The sequence below is a fragment of the Anolis sagrei genome, chromosome X, assembly GCF_037176765.1.
Source record: "Anolis sagrei isolate rAnoSag1 chromosome X, rAnoSag1.mat, whole genome shotgun sequence".
In the NCBI taxonomy this organism is placed as follows: Eukaryota; Metazoa; Chordata; class Lepidosauria; order Squamata; family Dactyloidae; genus Anolis; species Anolis sagrei.
In genome coordinates this window covers 18,247,320-18,274,461 of record NC_090034.1, presented here as the reverse complement: position 1 = coordinate 18,274,461, position 27,142 = coordinate 18,247,320, and the positions used below count along the sequence as shown (strand labels likewise).

At 41.6% G+C, this 27,142-nt stretch overlaps 1 protein-coding gene across 12 annotated transcripts in view; it reads right to left on the bottom strand.

Moving 5' to 3' along the window:
• RBFOX1 (RNA binding fox-1 homolog 1) overlaps positions 1-27,142 on the bottom strand; it is a 1,606,230-nt gene that overhangs the window by 332,110 nt on the left and 1,246,978 nt on the right. For 2 of the 12 annotated variants that reach the window (XM_060786606.2, XM_060786607.2), the window contains exon 1: positions 2,329-3,305. The exons of 9 other annotated variants lie outside the window; for them this stretch is intronic. In XM_060786606.2, coding sequence (XP_060642589.1) covers positions 2,329-2,472 — 144 coding nt within the window. In that variant the 5' untranslated portion in view covers positions 2,473-3,305. Of the gene's footprint in view, positions 1-2,328; positions 3,306-27,142 lie in introns of those variants that run through there. One more of the 12 variants, XM_060786602.2, reaches the window with a different exon arrangement.

The window sequence follows — 27,142 nt, the reverse complement described above, 5'->3', positions numbered from 1 at the left end:
TTCCACACCTCGGAGGGAACCCTGTGAGCAATTTGGGTGGGGGGATCTTCAGGGGACAATACATTTGGGCAGGCATGATGGTAACTCCTCATCTCTTGCCTACAGCAGGATAGGCGCCCCTGGACGCACCACTTCCAAGCCATCATCTGCCTGCATGGATTTCCTTACATCAGGAATGCATGGCGGAAGGGAGACAATGATTGCACACAGCTCATGCAGTTCAGCACAGAGGGAAGAGATTTTTCCCCTCACCCCCTTTTCCCCCTTCACCACCTGACCTAGTATTTATGTAATCCTTTAGCGGCTCCTTGTGGGGCACGCTTGACCTCTCACCTTTGGTCACAGTCAACTTTTCACAAGCTGGTATGTTAAATGGTACCTTTTTAAAAGTTCACTAAACAATAGAAGGAAACACTCCCCCTTCCCTCCCTCCCTCCTTCTCTTTCTTACCCCCTTCTCCCTCCTTTTTTCTATCTTCCTCCTTCACTGCCCTTCTTTCATCTCTTGTTCCTCTAATACATCCATGCAGAAAGACATACATCTTTAAAGATATACCCCATAAGCCATTTGTTTTAATAGACACACACAGAAGGCAAGTCAGCAAGAATGGGATTTTAAATTAAGACTCCCCCCCCCCCTTTAAACTAGATCCGATAGGCTTAAGGCTAATTTTAATTGTGAGCACATGACACCCTCCCACATACATCCATATGCTAGTCCATAGACATGAACCTTTTTAATATACAGTTTTGTTTCTTGATGCCAGAGTCAATTCCCAGCCCAGAGTCCTAGATGCATGCGAGAGAAATCCACCGGAGCAGCTTCAATTTGTTTGCAAACACAAGGCTTTCCTGTAATTGCCCACCTTTTAAAAGACACATCAGGGCATGCCATCTGTCTGGTTTTATTTTAAGCAAGATGAGGCATCCCTAGAAATTAGGAATATATATATATTCTTTTGGATTTGGATTATAAAAATTAAACAAATAAAAGAGGCAATCAAGGAAGCATTGCTCGGTGCAATTCTCTGTGTGACATCTAAACTAGCATAGTAGCTGACTGTTAATAGATAAACGCCACTGTACCGTACGCTTCAGCTGAGCCATAGTAAACACATAAAGGGGGAGGAGGGGGGGGAGATGGCATTCTCAACAGAATAAATGCAATTAATCACATTTGCATGACAATATGTTTTAATCTTGCTTTTAAAATCCACCGCACATCCTCTCTCTCATGCCAGGCTTAGCTTATTACTCACAAAACTATACATGACAATACAAATTCTGAGCAGAAACCGGGGCGCCTTGAGATGCCGACACTTTGAGGATTACCACATTTGCCAGGGAGAAAACCTTTCCTGATTGCTATGGGATTTACCTCTGAGTAAAGGGACTTGAATGCTGAGTGTTAGCAGGATGCAAGTCTTTCTCTTTGTGTGTGTGTATGATTTCATGAGAAATGGAGCAATGGACTTGAAAAAAAATGCCTAAGTAAAAAAAAAAGTGAGCGAAAATAAGAACAAGATGCTTAAAATAACTTAAGGTGGAGATGCTCACATCCTATCTGCCCCAGACGGAAATTCCCCCAACAAAATGCCCATTTGCAAATGCCCAGATGGGGGTCACCGATTTACAATCACTCATAATCTAAACTAATCAAGTTCTATAGTTTTATTGAAAACATGCTTCTTCCTTTTTTTATTTGTCCTCCATCTGCATCTTATTTCAACAAAGACCTCACATGCCATAATTTGCATGAAGAGGTTTAAACTTTGGAACATCATTTAATACTCGGGGGGGGGGGGGGGGGGGGGGGGAGGGAGAACTGGGAGAAGGATAAGTATTTTCATTTCCACACACACACACACAAATATTGTCTAGATTTGGTGTCACAGAAATCCTGCATCCCTTAACAAAGCAATGTCTTTAGGAATCCAACATAGCAATTGTTCACAGAAAAGCCAGGCGGAGGTAGGAGGGAGGGTAAAAGAGAGACAGATACACTGTAAAACTTCCCAAATTTTGGTATCACAAGATAGCAAGTGATGCCACTAAACATAGTATCAGAAGAGCACTTTTTTGCAGAAATGAAAAATTTGGATTATTCAAACGCTGCCGTACAAAGGAGCACACAAAACGTACGCGCGTGAGATTGAGAGAGAGAGAAAGAAAGAGAGACAATTACACATTCCATTCAGGCAGAAAGCTCTTTCCACTCCATGAGGTACAGACAATACAGTGACAAGTAGCGGGAATGACCAAACCGAGAGAGACAGAGAACGAGAAAGACAGGAGGAAGAGAGGCAAAGGAAAAGTTGCGCCGACTTACCTGCTGTAAGTACATAAAAGTCAAGGCACAGGACAGCTGAGGACACATGCTGACATTCGGAAGTGCCACGCAGGTTGTCCCCGTGATCGGTTGTTGCATGTTGCTGCTCTGAACTCGACGTAGGACAACTGACGGGGCTTGCATGTGAACACGTTGGTCCTGACTCACCCGGGCAAGATGGGTTATTTGTTTCTCTCTCTCTCAATCCCTTGCTCTTTCTCTGTTTCCCACCCCCCCACCAACACCACACTGCCACCAACCCTTTCTTGCTGCCGCCTCAGAGGTGTTCTCTTTAAGCACATAGAACCAAAAGAAGAGAGAAATGTCTCCAGGGTCCCCCACACACTCACGGGTCTGCCTGGGGCTCTTTTAGGTTCTCACTACCCCAGATCTGGCTGCTCAAAGCCCTACATGCCTTGGTCAGGACAAGGCCTTGGGAGACATTGCGGTGCATGTGGGTATTGGCAGTGATGGGGCCTCTTTCTGCCAACGGCTAAACCCCACCCGCAAACAAACAAGTCAACAAAAGAGGGGGAAAGGGACAGAAGAAGGACTGTGAAAGGAGGAGGGGATGGATTTAATAAGCGAGAAAACAAAAGCCGCCTCCAGCTCCTACTACACCGAGCGACTGAAAACTCCCCTTTGGTGACATTCGGCGTGTGAAGGGTTTTCTCCACATTGAAAGCTGCTCTCTGGTACAGAGGCTGAGAAAGAGGCAGAGCGAGAGAGGGATTCTCATAGGGAGACTCCTTCTGGCACGACGGATGCTATACGGCGCTGCTCATTTGTCAAATGGGTCCTAGTCCGGGCAGGGTCTCTTTACCACTCACCAAAATTCAAATTAAAACAATCCCCAGGGAGGATAGAGAAGGAGAGCGGGAGAGAAAGAGGAGCATCGTATACAGCCATGAGGGTTTGGGCAATTAATGTCGCTGTCCAGCTGGGACCAAAAAGCCTGTTATGATTCACCACCAATGATACCCCTCCTCTCGAGTCCCCCCCCCCCCCCCTAAGAGACCCACACCTGACAAACAGAAAGGGGATCCCTTTTCTCCAGAAGAGTCAAGATGGAAAGGTGCCTGTGGAGACACAAGGCAAAGATGGAGAGTACATAGAAAGTTAAATACTCTCAAAATCTATCTATCCACCTATCTTTGATCACTAGCTATCTATCGGGCTGGTTTGCCTCCAGATATGCACCCAGATGGACTTTGCATGCCTGATTTGTGCAAGAAGCTTGAACTCCGATTTATCCCGAGCCGTTTTGCATCAGGAATGCAACCCGGCATCTCCACACAAGAGCAGGAAAAAGAATGGCTAGGCTACATACTAATTGCAATAATAACACCATTATTATTATTACTATTATCAATATTAAGCTCTCATAGGAATTGTACATAAAGAGAAAATGATTCAATTTTTATAAGTGAGGGTTGATGGAAAAAGAGAAGAAACAAAGAGAATAATATAGCGACTCAAATTTCAATGCTTTGAAATATATATGTGTGTATCTCTCTCTCTTTATCCACACACACACATACACACACACACAAATTGCAATTCCCAGTTTCTTGCACTTTGTACCACAACCTTCATTTTCACAGGAACAGTTTTTTAAAAATAAAGGTAACAAGAAGAATAGAAATAATAATAAATTGCTTTAGGCAATTAGATTAAGAATATGTGCATAGTGTGGAAGAGTCTTTTTTTCCTCCTCCTCCTCTGCCCTCTTCTTCCTCAGTCACACAAACATACATCATAACACACACACACACACACATATGGCCAGATCATATGCATGTATCAGCATATCATTTTATGGCAATAAAATGTGTCAGAAGGACAGCCCATTACAAGAGGCGACTGTGTCGGGTTACATGAGCAAACAGCCCTTGAAGTCCCTGGGAGGGAATCGCATGTTTACTTTTTTACTTAAGAGAGCGCCATGTGCCTCCCCAGAATTAGTATGCAGCCATTGCTGACTGCCTCCCTCCCCTTTTTTATTTTATGGAGCAATAATTATTCATTAGTCAATCTAGTTAGTCCTCATGCAATAAAAAAAGGATGTGATCTGCAAATTAAACCATTTCTGCTCCAAACTTGTCCTTGAGGTCAAATTCCCTCTCCCCCCCCCCCCACTCCGTCCTATGACGATGCAGCAAAAAAGATACCAGTGTTCTTCAAAATGGAATTTGACAATTTTCCTGCATTATTAATTCTTCCATAAGGCAGCTTAACCCTCAAGAATTTACTTCAGGATTCCCCTTGCATGTTTAAAGTTGTCTTTTAAAGAGGGGGAAAAGAGAGAGAGAGAGAGAGAGAGAGAGAGAGAGAGAGAGAGGCACAAAAAAAACTTTTGAAATATTCACCGGGGATGGAACTTTAAAGAAAGTAAGATGCCAAAGAAGAGGAAGCTAAAAACGTATACCAAGTGGCACAAAACATTTGGAAGAAGGCTCAAGAATAATAAATGTACACAGAAATTTCATCAATGCCATTCGTTGCACTCTGTGTTCTCTGTGCTTGATATACTAATGGGAGAACACAACCTTTTTTAAATAGGGACCCCGTTCCCTCCCCCACAAAGCCCCCATTTAGCTAAAATGCAAACTGGTCGCTAGAGGATTCTTTGATATTCTGACAAACAGCTCTCAACTTGAAAAGTCATTAGCTGTTACAACCTGAGAGTTGCAAACATGGCAACATTGGGGAAAGCTCCTTAAAGAAAAGGGGGCACATCTATAGCAATCTTGCTGCAGCAACCCCACCCACATGGCTTGGAAAAAGGGGCCTTTGGGAAGCCAAAGATTCCCTCCCCATTGAAAGAGAGCTCTCGTAACAAGCCTGCACCACCTCCGCTCCCCAACACCCTGTTACGAAATGGCTAAACAAAATCATATGTCTATCTATCTATCTATCTATCTATATAAATAAATAAACCAGAGACTTACAAAAGAGGGTTTTCTTTCATGCGCTGTGGACGTCCATGCCTTTGCAGTATATATCGTAAGCTGGAGCAACTCAGATATCACTGCTACACTGAACAGCACAAATTAATTTATAATGCAAAAAGAAAAGGGGGGAAAAAGGAGAGGAGTGGGGGAATTAAAAGCCGAGATATAGTAGTAGGCACACACAAAAGAAAAGGGACCCAAAGCCTAATATGAAATGAAGTCCCTTATTGCCACTTTCCCCCCATTTTCCTCCCTCCTCTTTGCATTCTCTCTCTTTGCCTTAAGCAGTCTCTTGTTCTGACAGAAGTATCCCTGGCTACTCCTTCTCTTTTCTAGCACAGTAAACATGTTATTCAGCAAATGCCCTAAGCTGATAGATTTCCTCTTTCTTTCGTTCTTTTCTCCCTTCTCTCTCTCTCTCTCTCTCTTTCTTAAAAAAATCCCCCTTTTGCCCATTCACAGAGGCGGCCTGATAAATAAAACATGGTACTTTAATAAGACCCTATCAGAATGTTTAATGAAAAGCAAATAAATTGCATTAGAGGCTAATAAATCTATTTGCTCTGTGTATTATGATTTATCTTATTACTTTTTAAGGTTCTTTGCAGCTAAACAATTCAGAACTGCCCATGGCCATCAGATCCCAAAACCAAAGAAACATATATATGGGGCAAACAAGGCCAGTTACTCTTTCTTCACTATTGCAGATATTTCCTTTAGGGAGAGAAGTAAGGCCTTCACACAGATTTCCAGATTTAATCCTCGTTCTGTCCAGGTTCCACCCTATCTATCTATCTATCTATCTATCTATCTAAATGCTCTGCTTGTTTTGAGTGACATCATAACTCAAAATGTGCTGGACATATTGCCGCCAAATTTAGCCACAAGACACCTACTAACCATCACTAAAAAAATGATTTTGTCATTTGGGAGTTGTAGTTGCTGGGATTTATAGTTAATCAAAGAGCATTCTGAACTCCACCAACAATGGAATTGAACTAAACGTGGCACTCAGGACTCCCATGACCAATAGCAAACACTAGAAGGGTTTGGTGGGCATTGACCTTGAGTTTTGGAGTTGTAGTTCACCTACATTCAGAGAGCATAGTGGGCTCAAACAATGAAGGATCTAGACCAAACTTGGCACAAATATTCCATATGCCCAAATATGAATACAGATGGAGTTTGGGGAAAATAGACTTTGACATTTGGGAGTTGTAGTTGCTGGGATTTATAGTTCACCTACAATCAAAGAGCATTCTGAACCCCACCAACAATAGAATTGGGCCAAACTTCCCACACAAAACTCCCATGACCAACAGAAAATACTGTGTTTTCTGGTGGTCTTTGGCAACCCTTCTGACATCAACACTGACAAAGAAACAACAAGAAATACTGTTTACTCACAAGCATAAAGAAATTACATATATTATATTCCAGACAGGGCCACAGCAACACCTGGCAGGGGATGGCTGATAATAATAATAATTATTTATTTATTTATTTATTTATTTATTTATTTGTAACCTGCCCTATCTCCCCGAGGGGACTCAGGGTGATTTCCCTTTGCCTGGTGAGATTTGTGGAGAATTATGCTGCTACTATTGAAAAGTAGATCCCAATGTCCTTTCTACACCACCCAGTGTTATCTATACTGCCCTGCTCTAAAAAAATGTAGTCGACAAACATACAAGCAAAAATGATGGGCTCCTGGCTGTTTCCCTAGATCACTAGTTCCTAAGCTTTGGTCTTTCAACTTTTTTGGACTTCAACTCCCAGAAGCCCCAACCAGTTGGCCAATAGTGAAGAATTCTGGGAGCTGAAGTCCAAAACATTAGGAAGACCAAAGTTTGGGAAACACTGACCAAGGCCATGGCAAAACCAAAGTAAAACCAAGGATTTTCCTTGTGACTATGAACACACTTGAGAAGAATGCCCACTTCCTAAAACTGAGCAGCTAAATTCCACTCTGTATTTGCCAAAGGTTGCTTTTTCTAAAATAGAAAATAAGAAGGTTGACCAGCTGAATTTGGCCACAAATCATTGATTTTGGGGAATAGCGTGAACTCCATAACCTTTGCCTGCATATTCCTGGCATTGTCCAGAATCCTCTGGAGTGGAGCAAACCCATCAACCCCACTCAGTGGGTGTCACAGTCAGGAGCAACCTGGGTCAAAAGGTCTGCCAGCTACCATCCTTCCATGTACTTCCTACATCATTAATTGAACAGGGCCAGCTTATGAAAAAAACACTTCATTCTTTTATTTTAAAAATAGGAACAAATCATCTGGGGAAGAACCATCAGATCACAATTTCTTCTGCCATCCTACAGATTATGAAATTATACCAATCCTGTTAGCCACAGATGAGGGTCCTCCTTTTGGAAGGATGTAAAATATTTAGCATTGGAATGCTAAAGATCATTTAATTGTATTGCAAAGTATTCTAATGGATGGATAGCAGACACCACAAATGAAAGAGATTGCTGATCCATCATGAAATGGAAGGGCTTCATCATCTATGTCTGGAGGCAATCACTTATGGCCAAGTATGGTTGTCTTCCAAGAGTAGAGTCATGGCAGTCGGTCTGTTGTAGCGACCTATTCTGGATCCAGAAAGCATTACACATTGAGGACATAAATTTCAAGGTGGAAGGTGGTCCCGACAAGGGTTTGCTTGACGGGCCTCCCTCCTCTTGGCATGTTTCTCCCTTTCGCCCTCTATTGGTGCCTCTTCAAAATACATGGCACCATTGGTAACAGCTGACCTCCACTTAGAATGCTCAAGTGCCAGGGCTTCCCAGTTCTCAGGGTTTATTAATTATTGGGGGTGCAAATCCTCAGAGCTCCCTTTCATAATTCAGAGATTCATATGATTTGTAAATATGAATCTCTGAATTACTAATTGGAATGGACTCATCTGAAGAATTTATAAATCGAAACACAAGCCTCCAAAACTTTCAGAGAGATTCATAAAGATGTATTGTTTTGAAGCTTTGTTTTTCAAAGTAATATTCCTTTGTCCATAATTGTCTGTGATGGGAGGGGACAGGAAGCTGCATGTTGATTTTTCTCGTCAGCCAATCAGAAAAAGAAAGCCAAATCATGTGGCTTTCTTCAAAGGTAGTCTACTCCCCTTAGCATCTCTGTAACTTTGTTGTTGTGGCATTTGCAGGAGAAAGATAAAGGAATGTTCTTTGGAGGTTGGTTCTGTTTCTGTGTGTTTCTTAAAACTTGCACTTATCATAACTTTTTGAGAATTCTGTTTATTTCTGTTCCTTTACCTGATCCATCTCCAAACTGAAGACCTGTCTTTCTGGTGCAAGACAAATTCTGGGAAATACAGTTTGGGAAGGCATGGACCTCTGTAGCAGAGTATTCAAAAAGCCCCATCCTAAACTAAATTTCCCAGAATTCAGTTCAGGCCAGAAGAATGGACTGCCCACCTTAAAACCCCAATGTAGGTTGATCACATGTACTTAAATTGGAAAAAAAAAATCTTTAAAATCAGTAGACTGTTCCGAAACTCGGCAAACTTGCTGCTCTGCTGATGTTTTCTCACTGTGCCGCAGTTTGAGGGGATATTTCTTGTAGTTTTAAAAAAATATTTTTAATGGAAACAACTTTTAAAAATTCCTAAAAATTAGTAGGTGAATTAATCTTTCTGAAACTTTGCAGGATCAATTCCCTGCTTACGTTCTTCCATTGAACAGAAATTCAAGGTGATACCTCTTGTAGGTTTTTAAAAACATTATTTGTAAAAACCTTTAAATATTTCCCAAAAATAAGTTAATGACCAGTTAATTAAACTTGGCAGGCTTAAAGTTGTAAATGTTGCCTACAAGTGTACCGTCCTAATAGCCATAAAACTGACAGAGAAACAAGTCTCAAAATTTTCCCCACTGTCGCTGATTGATCTTAGCAAAGCAATTAAGAAGCTTCAGAGATTTGGATTATGAATTGGAATGGGTCCCCTCTGAACTTTTACAAATCGAAGTAGAGGCCATCCAAATTTCCGGGCTTAATTTTTAATCAGATTTTCAGCCTAGTGTTTATTACACATGTTTAAGGTAAGCTTTAAGCCCATCTTTCAATCTCTTTTCCTCTCCACTGACATTCCATTTTCCATTCTTGAACTGAAATGAAAGTAACTGCTTTGGGAAACAGTGATTGGACATTTAGACAACATGGCCAGTCCAGCAAAGTTGATGACAAAGGACCATTGCTTCAATGCTAGTGGTCATGGCTTCTTCCAGAATGCTGACATTTGTCTGCCTGTCCTTTCCCAAGAAGGGGACAGGCAGGAGTTTTTGATGGCAAAGCTGATGAAATCTTTCCAGAAATCAAGAGCAACGTTTATAGATGGTTCATGTTTCACAGGCGTAGAAAGAATCATGGTATCTCCATGAATGTCCTGATCTCTGAACACTTGCTGCTTCATTAAAAAAAAACACGCTTCACTCACAAAGCTCAGACGCTGTTGCATTTTGGCGTCAATGTCAACTTTTGTGGAGATGTGGCTGCCCAGGTAGCGGAAATGATTGACATTTTCTAGCATTACACCATTAGGCCTTTATCATACCACTCTGCTGTCTCATTACAATCATGTTTCAGCAAGTGGAAACATCCCAGTATTGAAACTATTTCTTTCACACCTTTGCATAATTACACAATGATCTCACTTTGTTGATATGGATTCCCATGATCTGTATTTTGTTCCACAGCTCTTTGTACACATGTTTGCCCTACTTAGCACATGGGCACTCCCCCCCCCTTCCTATTTTTCCCTCTCCTTATTTTGTCATACTATGAAGTTTCACAGTTTTGCAAGACCTTCCTCTTCTATGCAATACTGGAACTGCAGCAGAAGACGTTATCACATAAGAAAAAGTGGCAGAACAACAATACTTAATTCATTGAGATGCTTGCCCTGTCCAGCAAAAGAGAATATCCAGTCATTATTCAAGCACAGTACAACCACAGGACAGCTACAAAGTTGTGTAGTAAGTCCCATCAACAAGTACTTTGATCCTATCCTAATTGTGCTTTAGCAGCCCTGTGCAATAAAGTCCTAAATCTACCTTCGTGAAGTTATATGGTGATTGTACTATGCCACCTTTCTGTAGAAAATTGACAATCAGCAATTCACTGCATATTATTTATTTATTTGTTTATTTGTTTGTTTTGGGCTTTTCTGTCCTATCTCAACCTCCGAAGAGGGACTCGGGATGGCATATGTTCAAATGGGATTACTTATTGTCCCACTATGCAATAGAGAGCATGAAATAGCTATTTCTGCAATCCCAGTGAATTAAGCACATCATTGAAGAACATGACACTACATCTGACATGAAGATACTCGAGGAAGCCCACTTGCACAACTGCCGACATAATATATCCATTGTATTCGACAATGTACAATGAATGAGCTTTGGAGCAAATCGAGTCTGAACGCTCATTAGAACCCAAAATGACTAAAATGAGGTTGTTGTCTCTCTGAGCTGTTGAAGAAGGAAAACATGAAGTCTTTTTGTCACCCTCCTCGTTCAATACTCCAAGCAGAAATGGATGACTCTGAACTCAATAGTTCAATCAGGAATGAATGACTTTTTCTGACCGTATATATCGAAGTCAATGGTAAACAGTGGAACAGATACTTCTGTTTACAATTCAATTATTGGAAAATGGAAAGAAGGAAAAATACTTAAGGGAATGTTAGAACCCAACATAACATTTCTGTTGGGATGCAAGAAAACTTTCTGCTCTTTCATTCCTCACTCATGGTAGGACAAATCTTACTCTTAAGCCAATGTTTGGCTGGAAATATGAGAGTAGAAAATTTAAATGGCACCAATGATGTCATTAAATATAATGATTGTCGTCTCAACAGGAAGGAGAGAAACACAGAACTCAAGGAAAAATTGCATGGAATTTTGGTTCTGAGATGAAGAAAAAAAATTTAAGAGAGAGGAAGGAAAGAAAGGTAACACAGTGGCTACACTTTTTGAGGGGATAGAAAAAATTATTCTAGGGGCATTTTTGTCCAATGTGGAATGGTTCTATTCGATTTGATGGATTCATGCTGTATGCACATTTCCTTTGACATGGTATTGTGTAACCACCATTTAATGATTATCATAAAGTTATGCCCTATGTCCTTAGCACAAAATTTTGGCCAATATTTTTCCATACCCACATATGTGCAAAGCCCCCCTAAGAAATATTACTAGTCCTTGTAAAACCCTTTCATCCTTCCCGCTATGTTCCCAGAAGACTTCAGCTCCAAATATGCTCTAAAGTCTGCTTTAGGCAACAGAAATCCAGTGACTACTAGATATGCGCTCCTGCCAAGAAATGTTGCTGCATTTAAGGAAAATGCATTTTATGTCAAGTGGGTACATCAGAAGATGAACCTCCAAATTTCACCTGGGCAGCATTTCAGGAGCAACATTAGCACTACTAACTGAATCTCTGAATTGCTGAAAGTTTGGCACAATATTTATGTATTACTTGGCTTCCATTTTCGCTCAAAATATGTCCTTTGAAATGGCATGTTGTGGAATGGAGGGAACAAGCAGCTATTACTTGAACGGTGCTGCAAGGAGTATTAGGATTCTATCATATCTCGCAGGCAAAAGAGCATCACAACAGGACCATCCTGCTACAATCGCTCCCAACTCTACATTGTTCCCACTGCCTGGTGCAGTGGTTCTAAACTTGTGGGTCCCCAGGTGTTTTGGCCTACAATTTCCAAAAATCCCAGCCAGTTTACCAGCTGTTAGGATTTCTGGGAGTTGAAGGCCAAAACATCTAGGGGCCCACAGGTTGAGAACCACTTGCCTAGTACAATAAATCCCTGTCAGCAGAATTCACCTGCTTTTTCCTTCTCCCTTGCCTTCTCAATATTCCCAAGCTGTTTGTTTTAAAGATATCTTTGCCTTTTTCCCCTAATGTTGAAACCCTAATGTTGAAATAGCACAATTGTACTAAAATTAAAAAAAGGAAGCAGAGTAGTGCAGGAAGGTAGATTTATGAGGGTCCCTGGAAGCATGATTAGAGAACCACAGAGTAGCAAATGCTGTATATTGTATTATTTATACAGGCTAAAAAAGCCAAAGGTAGGAGTATAGAATCTAGATCCAGGGAAGTCATGCTACCCCTCTATTCTGCCTTGGTCAGACCACACCTGGAATCACACTGTGTCCAATTCTAGGCACCACAATTTTAAGGGAGATGTTGAAAAGCTGGAAAGTGTCCAGAAGAGGGTGACTAAAATGGTCAAGGGTCTGGAGTACAATCCCAATGAGGAGCAGCTTAAAGAGCTGAGCATGTTCAGCCTGCAGAACAGAAGCCGAGAGGAGACATGTATTAAGATGTGAGGAGAAGTCATAGGGAAGAGGGCACAAGCTTGTTTTCTGCTGCCCTGGAGACTAGGACACAGAACAATGGCTTCAAACTACAGGAAAGGAGATTCCACCTGAACATTAGGAAGAACTTCTTAGCAGTGAGAGCTGTTCAGCAGTGGAACTCTCTGCCACAGAGTGTGGTGGAGGCTCCTTCTTTGGATGCTTTTAAACAGAGGTTGGATGGCCATCTGTCAGGGGTTCTTTGAATGCATTTTCCTGCTTTTTGGGAAGGGGTTGGACTGGATGGCCCATGAGGTCTCTTCCAACTCTATGATTCTATGATCTGCAATAATGGGATTGTTGCAGAATTCCAGGTTGGTGTGATAAAGTCCTTAGATTGGATTTGATTAGAGTCTATCTCTTCTCAAGGGATCCTAAGGCAGCTAATCACCTTCAAAAATAACACACATTTAAACTCTCAATTCTGGACCATTCTGTGTTAGGCTCCAAAAACATAGCAAGGTGATTCTTTTCAAGAAATCAAATAGGCTTTTAGAACTGAAGGCTTTTAAGGAAAGTGCTTGTACGAGGGTGCATTATTGTTTCAAACTGTACAGGTTTTCGAACTGCTGTTTACCCTTTAATACTGTGAGAAGTTTAACTCAATATTAATGTTGGTTTCATGTGTATTTAAACTTGTATTGTGTTCTCTTTGTTTTGTCACCTCTTTGAGTCTAAATTTTAGGGGAAAGATAGCATACAGATGATGATGATGATGATGATGATGATGATGATGATGATGATGAATCTGGGATCAAAATCTCCTGGATTTGCCTACCCACAAATGCACCATGATGAAGGGTGGAATCATTTGAGCACCAAACCCATGAGAAACAATACATTTCTTCTGACAACTACTATTGTATGAATACTATAGTGAGGCTTCCTTATCTATAGACTTGATATCCATGCTTTAACATACCCATGACCTTTGGATGTGTTTGTGAACCTCTTTAGGTTATCAAGTGATATTCTATAGTGTGTCAGGCCCAAGTATAGTCAAAATATAGGGTTCACTATAGGGTTTCTCATATCCTCAAGGGTCTTGGAACACATCCCTCATGGATACAACACTTGTCATGCTTTTGAATGAGAAAATCCAGTTTAAAAATTCTTGTTCATCCCCATTTTTCCAGCCTTGATATCTGAATATCTTACCTCTATAAGTCTGAGCTATTTCTGTTTAAAGTCCATTGAGGCAGAAGAGAATAAAGTTCCACTAACACCTCAACCAAAACAACATTTAAAGCTATATTGGATGTTCCTCCACCAAATGCAGCCTCAAAAAATCAGGAGTTCCAAGAGCTGCCAAACTAATTCAGAGAGCATTTCTCAGGAGCTGGCATCCATGGAGGAAAAAGGCACACCACAACCCATGATTTGGTCTCTTCAATACTGTTTGTTAAAACACATAGACCCCTATGGGAGAATCCTGTGACACCAAAACCAACCTTTAAAAAAATCACAAAAAGAGACTCCCAAAGCAAATTTGGAGTTTCCATTTCAGGTGTGCTCTATAGCAAAGGAGGACAAATGAATTTTGAAAGAGCTGCCAGAGTTTCTTAAAAAGAGGAAGATTCTTCACCCGAGGTCAACCTTGACAGGTTCTGAAGGTGCTTTTCTGATTGGTTTTGCTCAGAAAATGCCTGGAGAATTTTAGGGTGGGGTGAACATACATGAAAGATCATCCAAAATTTACACTGCACTCTCCAATCAGCATAAAACCAGACAGGTAACATGACGCCAAAAGTCCCTTTCCCATATATCACCATTAATGTGCACCAACCCTGTTCTGGTGGGACCCTGACAGATCCACTTACTATACTGCACTTGATCCTTGGCTGCTCTGCTGAGACAGACGACTAGGGAGCCAATTAGTGTCAATTGCAGTAGGGTTCATTTGTTAGCGACTGGACTTAGGCTACCGATTTATATCGTGCACAGAGAGAGACGGCGAAATCAAATGACCTGCACTGGATTTGAATTGGAAACCTCGGAGGTGAAAAGGCTCTCGTTTAATGACAACGACCAAGCTGCAGAGATTAGTTGGGGTCCTTACTTTCAGGAGGAACAATCAATGTTTCCAGCCTTCCTTGTTCCGATTCAGAATGTCAAACTAATAATGCTGGTAGGCTGATGCCTTTAACGATGCACTGGATCTGCCAGTTATTGCAGGGACGGGGGCGGAAGGATGGGGTAGGCAGCCTGACTGTTCAATCCCAGGAGTTCAACACTTTTTTAAAAAGAATGAGAGAAAGAGAGATGGAGAGAAGACTCCGAGCTTCGGCACTTTTTTTTTTTTTGCAGGAGACACTTTAAAGGATATAAAGCACCAGCCAAAAACATAAAAAGCAAATTTATAGCATTTGTTACTTTGAGGCATAGTGAAATTTCTGAACAGTACTTTTTTCGAGAGATCAAACCTCCGCGGGTGGAATTTCCTTGATGCTTTATACCCGTGTGACCATGTTGTTGTCAAAAGGAAAATGGCCAAGGGGATCATGAAGGAAAATTAGAGTTGGAGAAAAGCGCTGCTCATAACTGGGTGATGTTGGCCTGCAATGTGAGTTAAGATCCCCAATAACCACAGAACCCATATCTGTGGTTTCTCTTTTAAGCACTCAAGGGAAAATAGTCTCTCTAAGAATTTGCTAGGTATTCCAGGTTATTCTATGCTGTACTTCCCTATAAGCCTGTGTTGCATGACCTATAAATCCCGAGAGATAATAGCTCTGTAGAAATCTCTAGGTCCTTCAACAGAGTTCTGCAGTATGCTGGGACAGGAAGTGAGGCAATTAAATGGTATTCAGTCACAACTATGGTCTGGCTAAGAACATATCTCCTGCAGATTACATATCACATAGTGGAGGTTGATATTATCTTCCTTTCTTTCCAATATTAACCTATCTAGAACATTAATATCATGTATGTGTGTGTACACACACACACACACCATTCGTACTATAACATCCAAAGCTCTCTTTCTAAGAGTCAATGTTGCCTTGTGAGTGCTCCCTCTCAGCAACTTCATTTTTGGTGAAGATGGTTTTGGTAGATGGAGACTGATGATATCATTTGCGGTGACCTCAGGATAATACATCAGATCTATGTGGAAAATGCGTTTGTTCTGACTCTGGCTATGGAGATATAGCCAAATGTTCATCTTGCTTTCCACCAGTCAAATAATCCTCATGATGACTTCTGAAGATGGAGACAGGTGAGGGGAAGACAAGCATAGGCTGCGATCATTTACAGTTGAGCAAACATACTTTACATATACAGAATTCTGCTACAGGTGTCCTATAAAGAGTTTAATTAATTAATTAAAGAATTAATTTTAAAAATACAGTCTGCATAACAAGGACTCCAAATGGCTTTTCTGTTGTGCTTATCCCTTTCCTTGGTCCAAGTTCATTCAGTGTTCGAACTCATTTTCCGATCCCAATTCAAGGTGCAGGTTCTTACCTACAAAGCCCTGAACGGTTTGGGACCCGCCTACCTGCATGACCACATTTCTGTGTACGAACCCACACGATCTCTTCGATCATCTGGAGAGGCCCTGCTCGCACTCCCACCTCCTTCGCAGGCGCAATTGGTGGGGACGAGGGAGAGGGCCTTCTTGGTGGTGGCCCCCCGACCCTGGAACTCACTCCCAAGGACATCAGACATGCCCCAACTCAGGCAGTCTTTAGGAGGAGCCTGAAAACGTGGTTGTTCCAGTGTGCCTTCCCAGAATCAGCAATATGCCCTCAAAATGCACTTTACCATTGATTTGGGATTGATTGCGTTCCTTCATCTCTCTTTGAAAATTCTACCCCAGTTATATCCTACCTTTCCATGTCCAGCATTATTTTTAATTTTAATCTATTACATCTGGCCCGGCCATTGGTTTTAAATGCTTGTGTGTTACTGTTTATTTATTGTTTATTTTTTGTTATGTGATTTATATTAATCGTATTGCTTTGATTGTTTTGTTTTTGCTTCTGTTTATTGATGTAATGTGGGTTTGGCCTCATGTAAGCCGCACCGAGTCCCTTGGGGAGATGGCAGCGGGGTACAAATAAAGTTTTATTATTATTATTATATTCTCTTTGGAAAAAAGTCTCAAATTCCTTGAATAAAAAGAAAGGGAGGATAAGGAAAGGTTAAGATTTCCATTTGATTTGATTTGATTTGATTCCATTCCATTCCAGGTTATCTACAATATGGATGATACACATTTACATAGATCCACCAAAATTAACTGTAACAATGTATGTGTTTTTGTGGAGGAACTTATGATATTGCACCTTATCTGATGGTGCAACACATACCTGTAAGAGTGTTGTTCCTAACTGAATTTAATGGAACCAGGAGTAAGCAAGATGAAGGAAAGTCACAGCAGTAAAACACAGTTGAGCCCCTGGTGGCGCAATTGGTTAAACCCTTGTGCCGGCAGGACTGAAGACGGACAGGTCAAAGGTTTGAATCCGGGGAAAGCACAGATGAGCTCCCGCTGTCAGCTCCAGCTCCCCATGCGTGGACATGAGAGAAACCTCTTACAAGGATGGTAAAACATCAAACCTCCTACAAGGATGGTAAAACATCCTGGTGTTCCTTGCAGACAGCTAGTTTTCTCACACCAGAAGCGACTTGCAGTTTCTCAAGTTGCTCCTGACATGAAAAAAAGTAAAACACAGAAAAATGCTGTGAAGAACTACAACTCAATGATGGAGCATGTGGTTTGTGAGTGGACAAAGCAGAGTCTCCATCCCTGAAGTCCCATTTGAAACCTTGAAGAATCCCTGCCAATAAGGATGGATAATACTGAGTTGACTCAACCACTGATAGGACTTCATATAGACAACAGTAATGTTCAGGAAAAAGGGGAATAATTTCAGCTGTGTTAGATTTGCTTTTATGGAAATTGATATTATATATTCCTTACTCTTCTATTTCATATGCTAACAACAAAATATCTCCATGGTGTGAGGTCTGATAACTTTGGCCTCCATGCAGAAATTTCCAATATTTAACTGCCACAATCTAGTTTAAGAAAGGAGTTTGAAAGTATATTAATCTGTTGGGAAGAAGAAGGGAAAAAAGAAACAAGAGGAGCATTAGGAGGAGGGAGGGAAGATGACTCTTGCAGCATCTTGAAGATGAACACATTTAATTTGGCTCAGACTGCCATTAAATAAAGGAGTGTCACAAGGTGTCACCAGTGTCTGTTGCCACACATTCTGGCAGCATTTAAAACAAATACAATTCGATACAATACAATCTTAGCATCCACTGTAGCACTCAAAGCTCCAAAAAATGCTACCTTGGGCTTCAAGGAAAAAGTTGATCCCGTAAGACTGAAAATTGTTGGAGGACACCAGGGAAGAGCTCACCATAATCACATACTCCTTTGGCTTCACCTCGATCCTATTTCTTTTCCTGTGGCTCTTTCACTCAAACAAGAAATGATGACAAATTCTCTCCTCCTGAATTATAGCCCTGGAATTTTTGAGGGAGTATTTTACAAACATTTGAGTAACGGGGACCTTTAAAAATAAATCTACTGTATTGCACAGTCTCATTAAAAAATACATAATGGCTCTTTTCTGTTCCCTTTAAATCCCTAGGTGACAGTTCATCATGCCAGTGGTATTTTCTTGTCTTGAAAATCCCAATTTCTATTTTAAGGCATTGCATGAAAACCCGTTTTTTAAGGAGTTCTTTGAGCAAAGATTGGGCTATCACAGCAGCCTTTTATTTGCCTCAGGCTAGAAATCAACATTATTAATTTTTCTCTTTCCATTAAGTACAGCCCTAAATCTTGTTAGTGCCATAAATATGCGTGCGTTCTTTTATACATGAGGGACTTTGGCCACTATTGCGTGATGATGTTATTCAGTTCATAGTTCAGTTGATGGTGTTCTCTAAGTTTAGGCAAGTACACACAAGCCTAAATTGTGTGGTTGGGCCCTGACCACAATAGGAAGATCAAATCAACCAAACATTAACAACATAAATCTGATTTCTCTATTCAGTATTCAACAATTGAGATAATGGATATTAAGAGTTGTGTGCAGAATTCATTCCTACCATTTATACAATTTCTTTTGTGTCTTCCATTTCTTTGAGATCATGAAATGGGAAGCCCCCTCCCCTCACAAAAATCATATCAAGATGAAAGCCTGAGGGGAGGGGGCTTCCCATTTCATGATCTGCAGCCGAAATTGCCTCCTTGTCTTGGAAGGAGAGAGTATATGTGGCGGGGTGTGAAGGCAGGCCCAGAGCATGACTGCAACTGAGCGCCTCTTACTGTAGAGTTAAAGGCACTTGGCTGCAGGTACTGGCAGCCATGTGTGCTTTCTGGACCTGCATGCATGCCTTGCCACCAGGCCTGTAGCCCGTTAGGGGTTCAACCCCCCCCCCCCCAAAAAAATTTTCAGGTTAAAAAAAACTGGTTTACGCATGAATTTTAACTAGTTAACCAAATCCCCATGCTAAGTCTATGAGACGTAAAAAATTAAGAGTCCCTCCAGAACTGCAAGCACTATCTCAAGCAAATATTGACAATTTATTCACACTGTCATTACTTGCAGCAATAGCTGATGTAGTGAAGCAACTAAGTTGGGGGGGGGGTATTGAATGCTCTCATTAAGGAGGCCAGACTTGGTGGAGGTGGTTGACAGGGGTGGAGCTGCAGGCTATTGAAGGCTGCTCTGCCCCTTGCTGTGCTCTTGGCTTCAGCTTGAGCTAGGAGGCAGGTTTCAACCCCCCCCCTCTGAAATTTTCAACCCTCCCCAATTTTTTTTTCTGGCTACAGCCCTGCTCGCCACACACACACTATCTGAATGTGTGTGTGTGGTGGGGTGTGCAGGCAGGCCTGGGGTGCATTTGCAGCTGAGCACCTTTTACTCTAGAGTAGCAACAGTAGGTGCCAGGTAAGAAGAATGGAAGTGTACACCAGGAAGGGGAGTCAGTGGGTGGGAAGCCTCCCCCATAATGGTCCAATTTTCAGGGCCCCAAACTGAAAACAACCCTCCTGATTTCAGGAGGCTCCCAAAAAAAATGGGACAGGGCCCTCAACAAAAGCTGGGATAAGGTTTACAACAAATGCACAACCCTAATTGATATATCTCAAAATGGGATTCACCAACAGAGCTGAAGGTATGAAGTTACAAAACAGCTGTCCAGGAAACAAAAAGAAAGTTTAACATAGTTTGTGTGTGACTTGCTAATAATGTGCTACAAGTCACTTTGATGGACAGAGAAGGGTGTGCAAGTCACTTTATTCACTGGGATTACAGAAACCGCCACTGTGCATTCATGAAACAATAAGTAAGTACAGTGGAAGATGCAAAATCAATTATACAACATCAGTTGTAAGTTGTAGAGTAACAGCTCTGTAAATATGGGAGTGCATGTCTGCACTACGGAAGCAAAAGGTAGTATCATGGTTTTAGCGTTACTTCTCTGTACAGTTTTCCAGGAGGTGATCCTACTGAAGTCAACTTATTGTTCTCTTAAATAGACATAATCAGGGTCAGACTAAACAACAGGGATGGCCATGTGGTTGACAGCAACTGAGATCTTCAAGACCATTGAAGATATCATTTTCACTATTAAAAGGAAAAACATAACTTCAGAAAACTCCCAAAGATATATAAGGCATTTTCTTTTCAAAACTGGAAGGAATTGCTCTTCTAATCATTTCTGAGTTGGGAGTGGTTCTTCAAAGTGGTTGGAGCAGCTCAAAGTGGGGCTCGTAGCACCATTTTTTGTCTTTCTCTCACTTAGAAAAATAAATAATAGCCAACATTTTATTCTCAAGCTAGAAAGGAAAAATATCCTTGAGTGATTTACTCTGGGGTGTTTTGTTTTTTTTCCCTGTGGTTGTCAGCACAAAATATGTCTTTTATGGAAATTTGGCTACGTATGTTTTCCATAAACGACAGGCTTTGTGCTGAGAAATCAACTTTTTGTGGAATAATGGCACCTCACTCACCTACATGTTAGATTTCCATCATTTAGGCCCCATCAACACTGCCGTATAATACTGTGAAATGCAGCTAAACTGCACTATGCAACTGCATTGTATAGCAGTGTAGATGGCTTCAGAGTGGTTCCCTCAAGTTTAAGGACCATTCTAGATGTTGATTTTTTAGGTCATTTGCAACATTTATGTAGTTAGAAACGTGATATAGGAATCCAGCCCATATTTTGTACAATTTTCAAAAACTAGGTTTCTTAGAAATCATGTTGCTTCTTGGTCTAGGTTCTCAGAAGGAGTTTGGCAAAAATGTCAAGACAACTAGCCTCAACTAGATTGCTGGCAATATGGGATTTCTTCACAGCATTGTTGAGAAGTTCTATATCAAAACTACTACAATTTATCTTAAAAATTAGGGGAAGATGCAAGTGTTCTGTTGTGTTGAATAGGACTTGCAATTGTATAATGTGTTGCAAACTGGTTTCAGGTCAAAATTTGAGTCCAATCTTTGGAGTCAAGTGCCTTTTTTATTTTAGATATTTTAAAAAGCCACATGAGGGAGACCATATTTGTTAATTTCTAGTTTCTTTGGAGGTGCCATCTTATGTTTTCAGATAAATGCCTACTGAAGACTTTTGGAGTGTATTCTCCCAGATCTACAATTACGGAACACTTTCTAACTCCCCCGCAGCCAAAAAGATTCAACAGAGCACAGCAGGATTAATTAGAGGCCATTAATCTTGACAGATTCACATCCTGGTGTGACCCACAGGCTTTAGGAGTTGAATTTATCCAGGCCATTTCACTCCATCTTGGAACTAGCAGTCAGCTCATCAGGGATATGGAGAGAGTCGCTGTATTTGCTAAATATTTAAATGTGCATCAGTTCACACAAACATATACACATTCATTCGTGGAAGGCTCAGCTGTATACCAAGAGTATTAATTATGAAGTTGAATCAACATGTGGAGGGGAACCACAACTTTGAAACTTCATTATATGGTCATTGTAGTCTCATACACTGCAGTTAAACTGTATTATATGAGTCTACACTGATCATATAATGCAGTTTCAAATCACACTATATGGCAATGTAGATCCAGCCTTTCCTCATATGAGAAGCAACAAGTGAAGAATCTCCGGTTCACATGGGAGGTTCTCTCTCACATGAAGACTTTCCAAGCAAACCATTACTTCACTTGTCACATGAGAAATGCTAGATTGCCCTTTCATCACATATTGCCATATAATTCAGTTCAAAGAAGATAATCTGGATTTTATATGGCAGTGTAGGGTCTTGAGTCTAATCTGGTAAGAAAGTCCTAAACAGGACTTTGATCTATCCTTCAGGCACTCTTGTATCTGAATACAGAGATCCTCACAAACATCTAAATACATGTTCATATAGTATAAACACATATATGGTGTAAAGTAGGAATGCTCTACACTTTGTAGTGAATTCTAGCGATGGTGCACATATTCTACATTCAACTAGAGGCCACATTTCAACTGAAATGAATGGAAGTGTATATGTCTGAATCTCTATCCCTAGGGAGAGCGATCATGGTGTAGTGGTTTCCGCCTCCGATTATAGGTCTGGAGACCAAAGAATTCCCATTTAGCCATGGAAACCCAACAAATGTCCTTGGCCAAGTCATAATCTGTCAAACATAGAAGAAGGCAATGGCAACTCTCCCAGTAGAACTCTTGCCAATAAAACCCTGTGATAGGTTCACCATAAGGTTGTCATATGCTGAAAATGGCTTGAAGGCACACAACAATAAACACAGTCTTAAATATTACATAAGAAATAGGATACCTCACTAAGCACTTAAATATAAGTTCCCAAAATGCCACAAATAGTGCCAAGTTCCTTCAAAGTATGTTTGGCACTAGGGATGGAATACCCACAAACTTTCTCATCCTCCAGATGCCCTGCTAGCAAAAAAATAAAAACAAAACTTCACTGTCTTGAGAGTTATCCTATTTCAGAATTTTTGGTTATTACAGTTTAGTGCAAAAAGTTGAGTTTTGACGCAGAGAACTAGTTTTCCAAGACAAAAACCTTACACGTATTTTACACAGAATATAGTCTTCTGTGCAAAAAGCCTCATTTTGTGCACATGAGGATTTTATTTGCACGCATGCAAATAAATAAATAAATACTTATGTAATTTACCTGGGCAGGATAAATAAAAACCTTGGAAGTTGTAAGAATTGTACAAGAAAGAGAACATTTGGGATTGTAAGTGGAATTGTCAACAAATACTTCCTAGGCTTCATACATGATAATAGAGGCTCCCTGTGGCACAATGGGTTAAACCCTTGTGCCAGCAGAACTAAAGACCGATAGGTCAGAGGTTCGAATCTGGGGAGAGCATGGATGAGCTCCCTCTGTCAGCTCTGACTCGCCATGTGGGGCCATGAGAGAAGCCTCCCACATGGGGCATTCCCTGGGCAATGTCCTTGCAGATGGCCAATTCTCTCACACCAGAAGTAACTTGCAGTTTCTCAAGTCGCTCCTGACACGAAACAAAAGAACAAAAATATGATAATTGGGAGAACATGTGAAAATATGTGAGGATTCATATAACATTTTTCTTTCGCTTTCACTACTGCTGCCTCTGATTTTATGGTCTGATTTCTGAGGTCCAATGTTACCTAATTAATATAATTTAGTCACAATGGTAAGATGGACATATTTTTATGATAGTGTGTTATAAATCACCAAATTCCAGGAAGAGACAGAGTTTCAGTTAACTATGTCAATATGAATAACTATAAGAAAAGGACAAAAAGGCAATAGAGTGCATGTGTGTGTATGTTCAGATTAGTTACACATGAAGAAAATTCTTCAATATATGCTTACTTTGGGCCAAAAGTTTAAACCTTCTTCTCCTGAAAGATTTGCATATGCGGGGCAGATGTTTTATCAGTAATAAACTCTCAACTAACGAACCCATTGCAATCAATCTTACTCATTGACACAAGACATCTTCAAGAGCCCTCAGGAGTGACCCTGACATATCTTGTCAGTGCGCCATGTTCGAGGTAGTAAAGCATCAAAGGCGATCATTTGACACTATCTATCATGTCAAACTTCCACATCATGCCACTTGCCAGGATGTGCTGAAATGTGGAAAATTGGCTCATAACATACACCTCAGTACAGACTGAAAGCCAAGGGTACAGCGGAAAAGAGTGGGGGAAAATGAATGGTGATCAAACAGATGTCCTCATTTTTATATTTAAATGAAACAGCAGGACAGGTAAACACCAGTCTCAAGATTCATGCATGACAAGTTAGGACTGACAGACTTTTTCAGAGTCACTAAATAAAAATGTACATTCATTATATTATAATATTGTCCAAAGTTGGACATGATGGAGAGGACATTAATTCACTGTGACCAAAATAATGTTAGTGACATGACAAAGGAACAGCTTACACTCTCTTTTGGACACTGAAGGAGATATTTCTTACCTCCTTGTGGAGTGCTTATTCCCATGGCAGATTTGAATTGACTGGAGGACAGTGACATAAGTGTTTATTGTCTAGGGAAAGGGAAGGATGGGAGTAGGTATGTAAATATTTAATTTCAGTCTCAGAAGTGTGGACAAAAAAAAAAGCCATTGTTTTCCTTCTACATTACACCACGGTGTAGTGACTTGACTTTCAGACGAACTTTGGAGACCAGGGTTTGATTCCCTACTTTGATATGGAAACCTATTGGGTGATCTTGAGTAACATACTCTCGTCTCAGAAAATCTCATAACAGGTTTGCCTTATGGTCGCTATATGTTTGAAATTACTTGAAGGCAGCCAACAACAACAACATCAAGTCTCCTGAAGTTTGTGGGTTCCTTCACTTCAAAGATGGGCCACTTTGGTTGGTCCTGAAGCAATGTTGCCTCAGGCAGTCTACTCGAAATGCCAAAATATGTATGTTGTGCATACATATGCAAACAGACAATGCTAAACAAGAGAATCACCAGTCTATTAAAAGTTTTTCCTAGTTTCTTTTTTGTGGGCTATCAAAATACTTGAATTGAAAGTGGATTTGGAAGAAGGAACTACTGACCAGAGTTCAGCTTGACAAGAAGTTCTGGAGATCCCACTTTCCTGCCCTAGACCCCATTATTCTTACCTTTCCCTGGTTTTCTGGCAGGAAGCTCCATGTAAGGTCTTAAGTATCGCCTTAGCATTAAAGTAGGTAATGAAAGCTGCCTGTCTGTTGCCATTTTCTTTTCCCATAATGACCTGGATGTGGTGTCAAATGCATTTGGAGCATTTTAGGAAGTTCACACAGAGGACGGGAGTACTGCTTTCCCTGCCCATGCTCAGAGCAGTAAAGGAATGGGAAATATTAGGGTCCCTGGGTGAGTGTCTTTGGAACTTCAACTTCCCAAGATTTGGTGCATGTGTTGTAACTTTCTGATGAATGCAATATGAGGTTTGCTGCCATCTAATGGATGAAAGGACAACAAACATTTCATTATACCATGCAAAGTCTAAACAATGCCAGTGATCCCTCTTTGAATTTTCATATTGTGATCCATACTTCCACCCTCTGTAATACAAGCTTTGCTGGTTCATTTTGGTCTAATAGGTGATATTCCCCCTTTACTAGGTTTTGTTTCACTTATCCCATACTGCACCTGGGGGCCTTGGACGATTCAATAAAAGTAGTAATAGTAAACAGGTGTATTTATTTATCGTATCAGAAGCAAACCAAGGGTACAGTTGTAATGTATTTAAAAAAACACAAAGTTTTAAAACTTGGCTTTGTATTAAATGTCCTTTAACCAGAAGCAACCAGAAGTAAACAGGTTGTCACTTGGAAATAGGATATAAGAGTTTGGTGTAAACCTTGACACTGTTTTGGTGAAAAGTAGGGCTCTGGAAGGCCACCTTAGGTTATGTGACTTGGGAATGGGTTGCTCCTAAAATTTGTGCACTTTAAGAACTATCCCATTGGAGTAGCCGGAACATCAACTACCTCCTGTATCGCTGCTACCCATGTGGTCCCCCGCCCCCCTTTGTGTACTGTCTCTGTTGCTCTTGTGTAGCGGAGGGGGCAGAGGAGGAGGTGGGTTGGAGCCTGTGAATGAAGGGGGGGTGGGGAGGGGGGAGGAGGGGGAGAGAGGATGCTGGCAAGAACCAAAAAATCTAATAACGAGCAAAGTAGAAAGTAATCTCTTGGCTCTGGATTGCGGCATGGAGGGGGGGAGGTGTTCCACTAGCCGAGGGGCCCCCATAGAGGTCGTGGTGGGAAGGAGGAGATGCGGGAAAAGGAGACCTCGAATTCGGCCTAATTCGGACCGCTTATCCAAATTAACAATTCCCAATCGGTCTCCTAAGGTAAATTGGTGTAACCAGGTGAGCGGGCCCTCTGGCTTGAAGGTGGTGTTGTTGAACGCCAGATCTGTCAACGGAAAAACGACCTGGATCCAGGACTTAATCCTGGAGGAGCGGGCAGATCTGGCGTGCATCACGGAGACCTGGCTGGATGAAGCGGGGGGCGTAAACCTCTCCCAGCTTTGTCCTCCAGGCTTCTCCGTGCAACACCAACCAAGAGCCGGAGGACGGGGAGGCGGTGTCGCAGTGGTCTATAGAGATTCCATCCATCTGACCAGGAGCCCCATCCCGCAGACCACAAATTTTGAATGCGTCCACCTGAGGGTGGGTGACCGGGACAGAATAGGGATTCTGCTAGTGTACCGTCCACCTCGCTGCACTACAGTCTCCCTACCTGAGCTAGCGGGGGTGGTCTCGTGCCTGGCGGTGGAGTCCCAACGGCTTCTTGTGCTGGGGGACTTCAACATCCATGCCGAGACAACCCTCACAGGAGCGGCTCAGGACTTCATGTCTGCCATGGCAACCATGGGGCTGTCCCAACGAATAACTGGCCCCACCCACTGTGCTGGACACACATTGGACTTGGTCTTCTGCCAGGGATGGGAGCAGGGTGGCGGTGTGGAGGAGTTGTCTATCTCTCCGTTGCCATGGACCGACCACTTCCTGATTAGATTTAGGCTCACTGCGCCCCCTAACCTCCGCAAGGGTGGAGGACCCATTAAGATGGTCCGCCCCAGGAGGCTAATGGATCCGAATGGATTCCTGACGGCTCTTGGGGAGTTTCCCGCCACCTCGGTAGGTGACCATGTCGAGGCCTTGGTCGCTCTCTGGAATGGGGAGATGACCAGGGCAATTGACAGGATCGCTCCGGAACGTCCCCTCTCAAGTAACCGAGCTAAACCAGCTCCTTGGTTCACTGAGGAGCTGGCAGCGATGAAGCGAAGGAAGAGGGTTCTAGAGAGCGTGTGGCGCTCGGACCCAAGCGAGCCAAATCGAACACGGTTTGTGTCCTTTCTAAGGGCATATGCCGCGGCAATAAAAGCCGCAAAGAAAACCTTCTTTGCGGCCACTATTGCGTCTGCAAAAAACCGTCCGGCGGAGTTGTTTCGGATTGTCAGAGGTCTTTTAA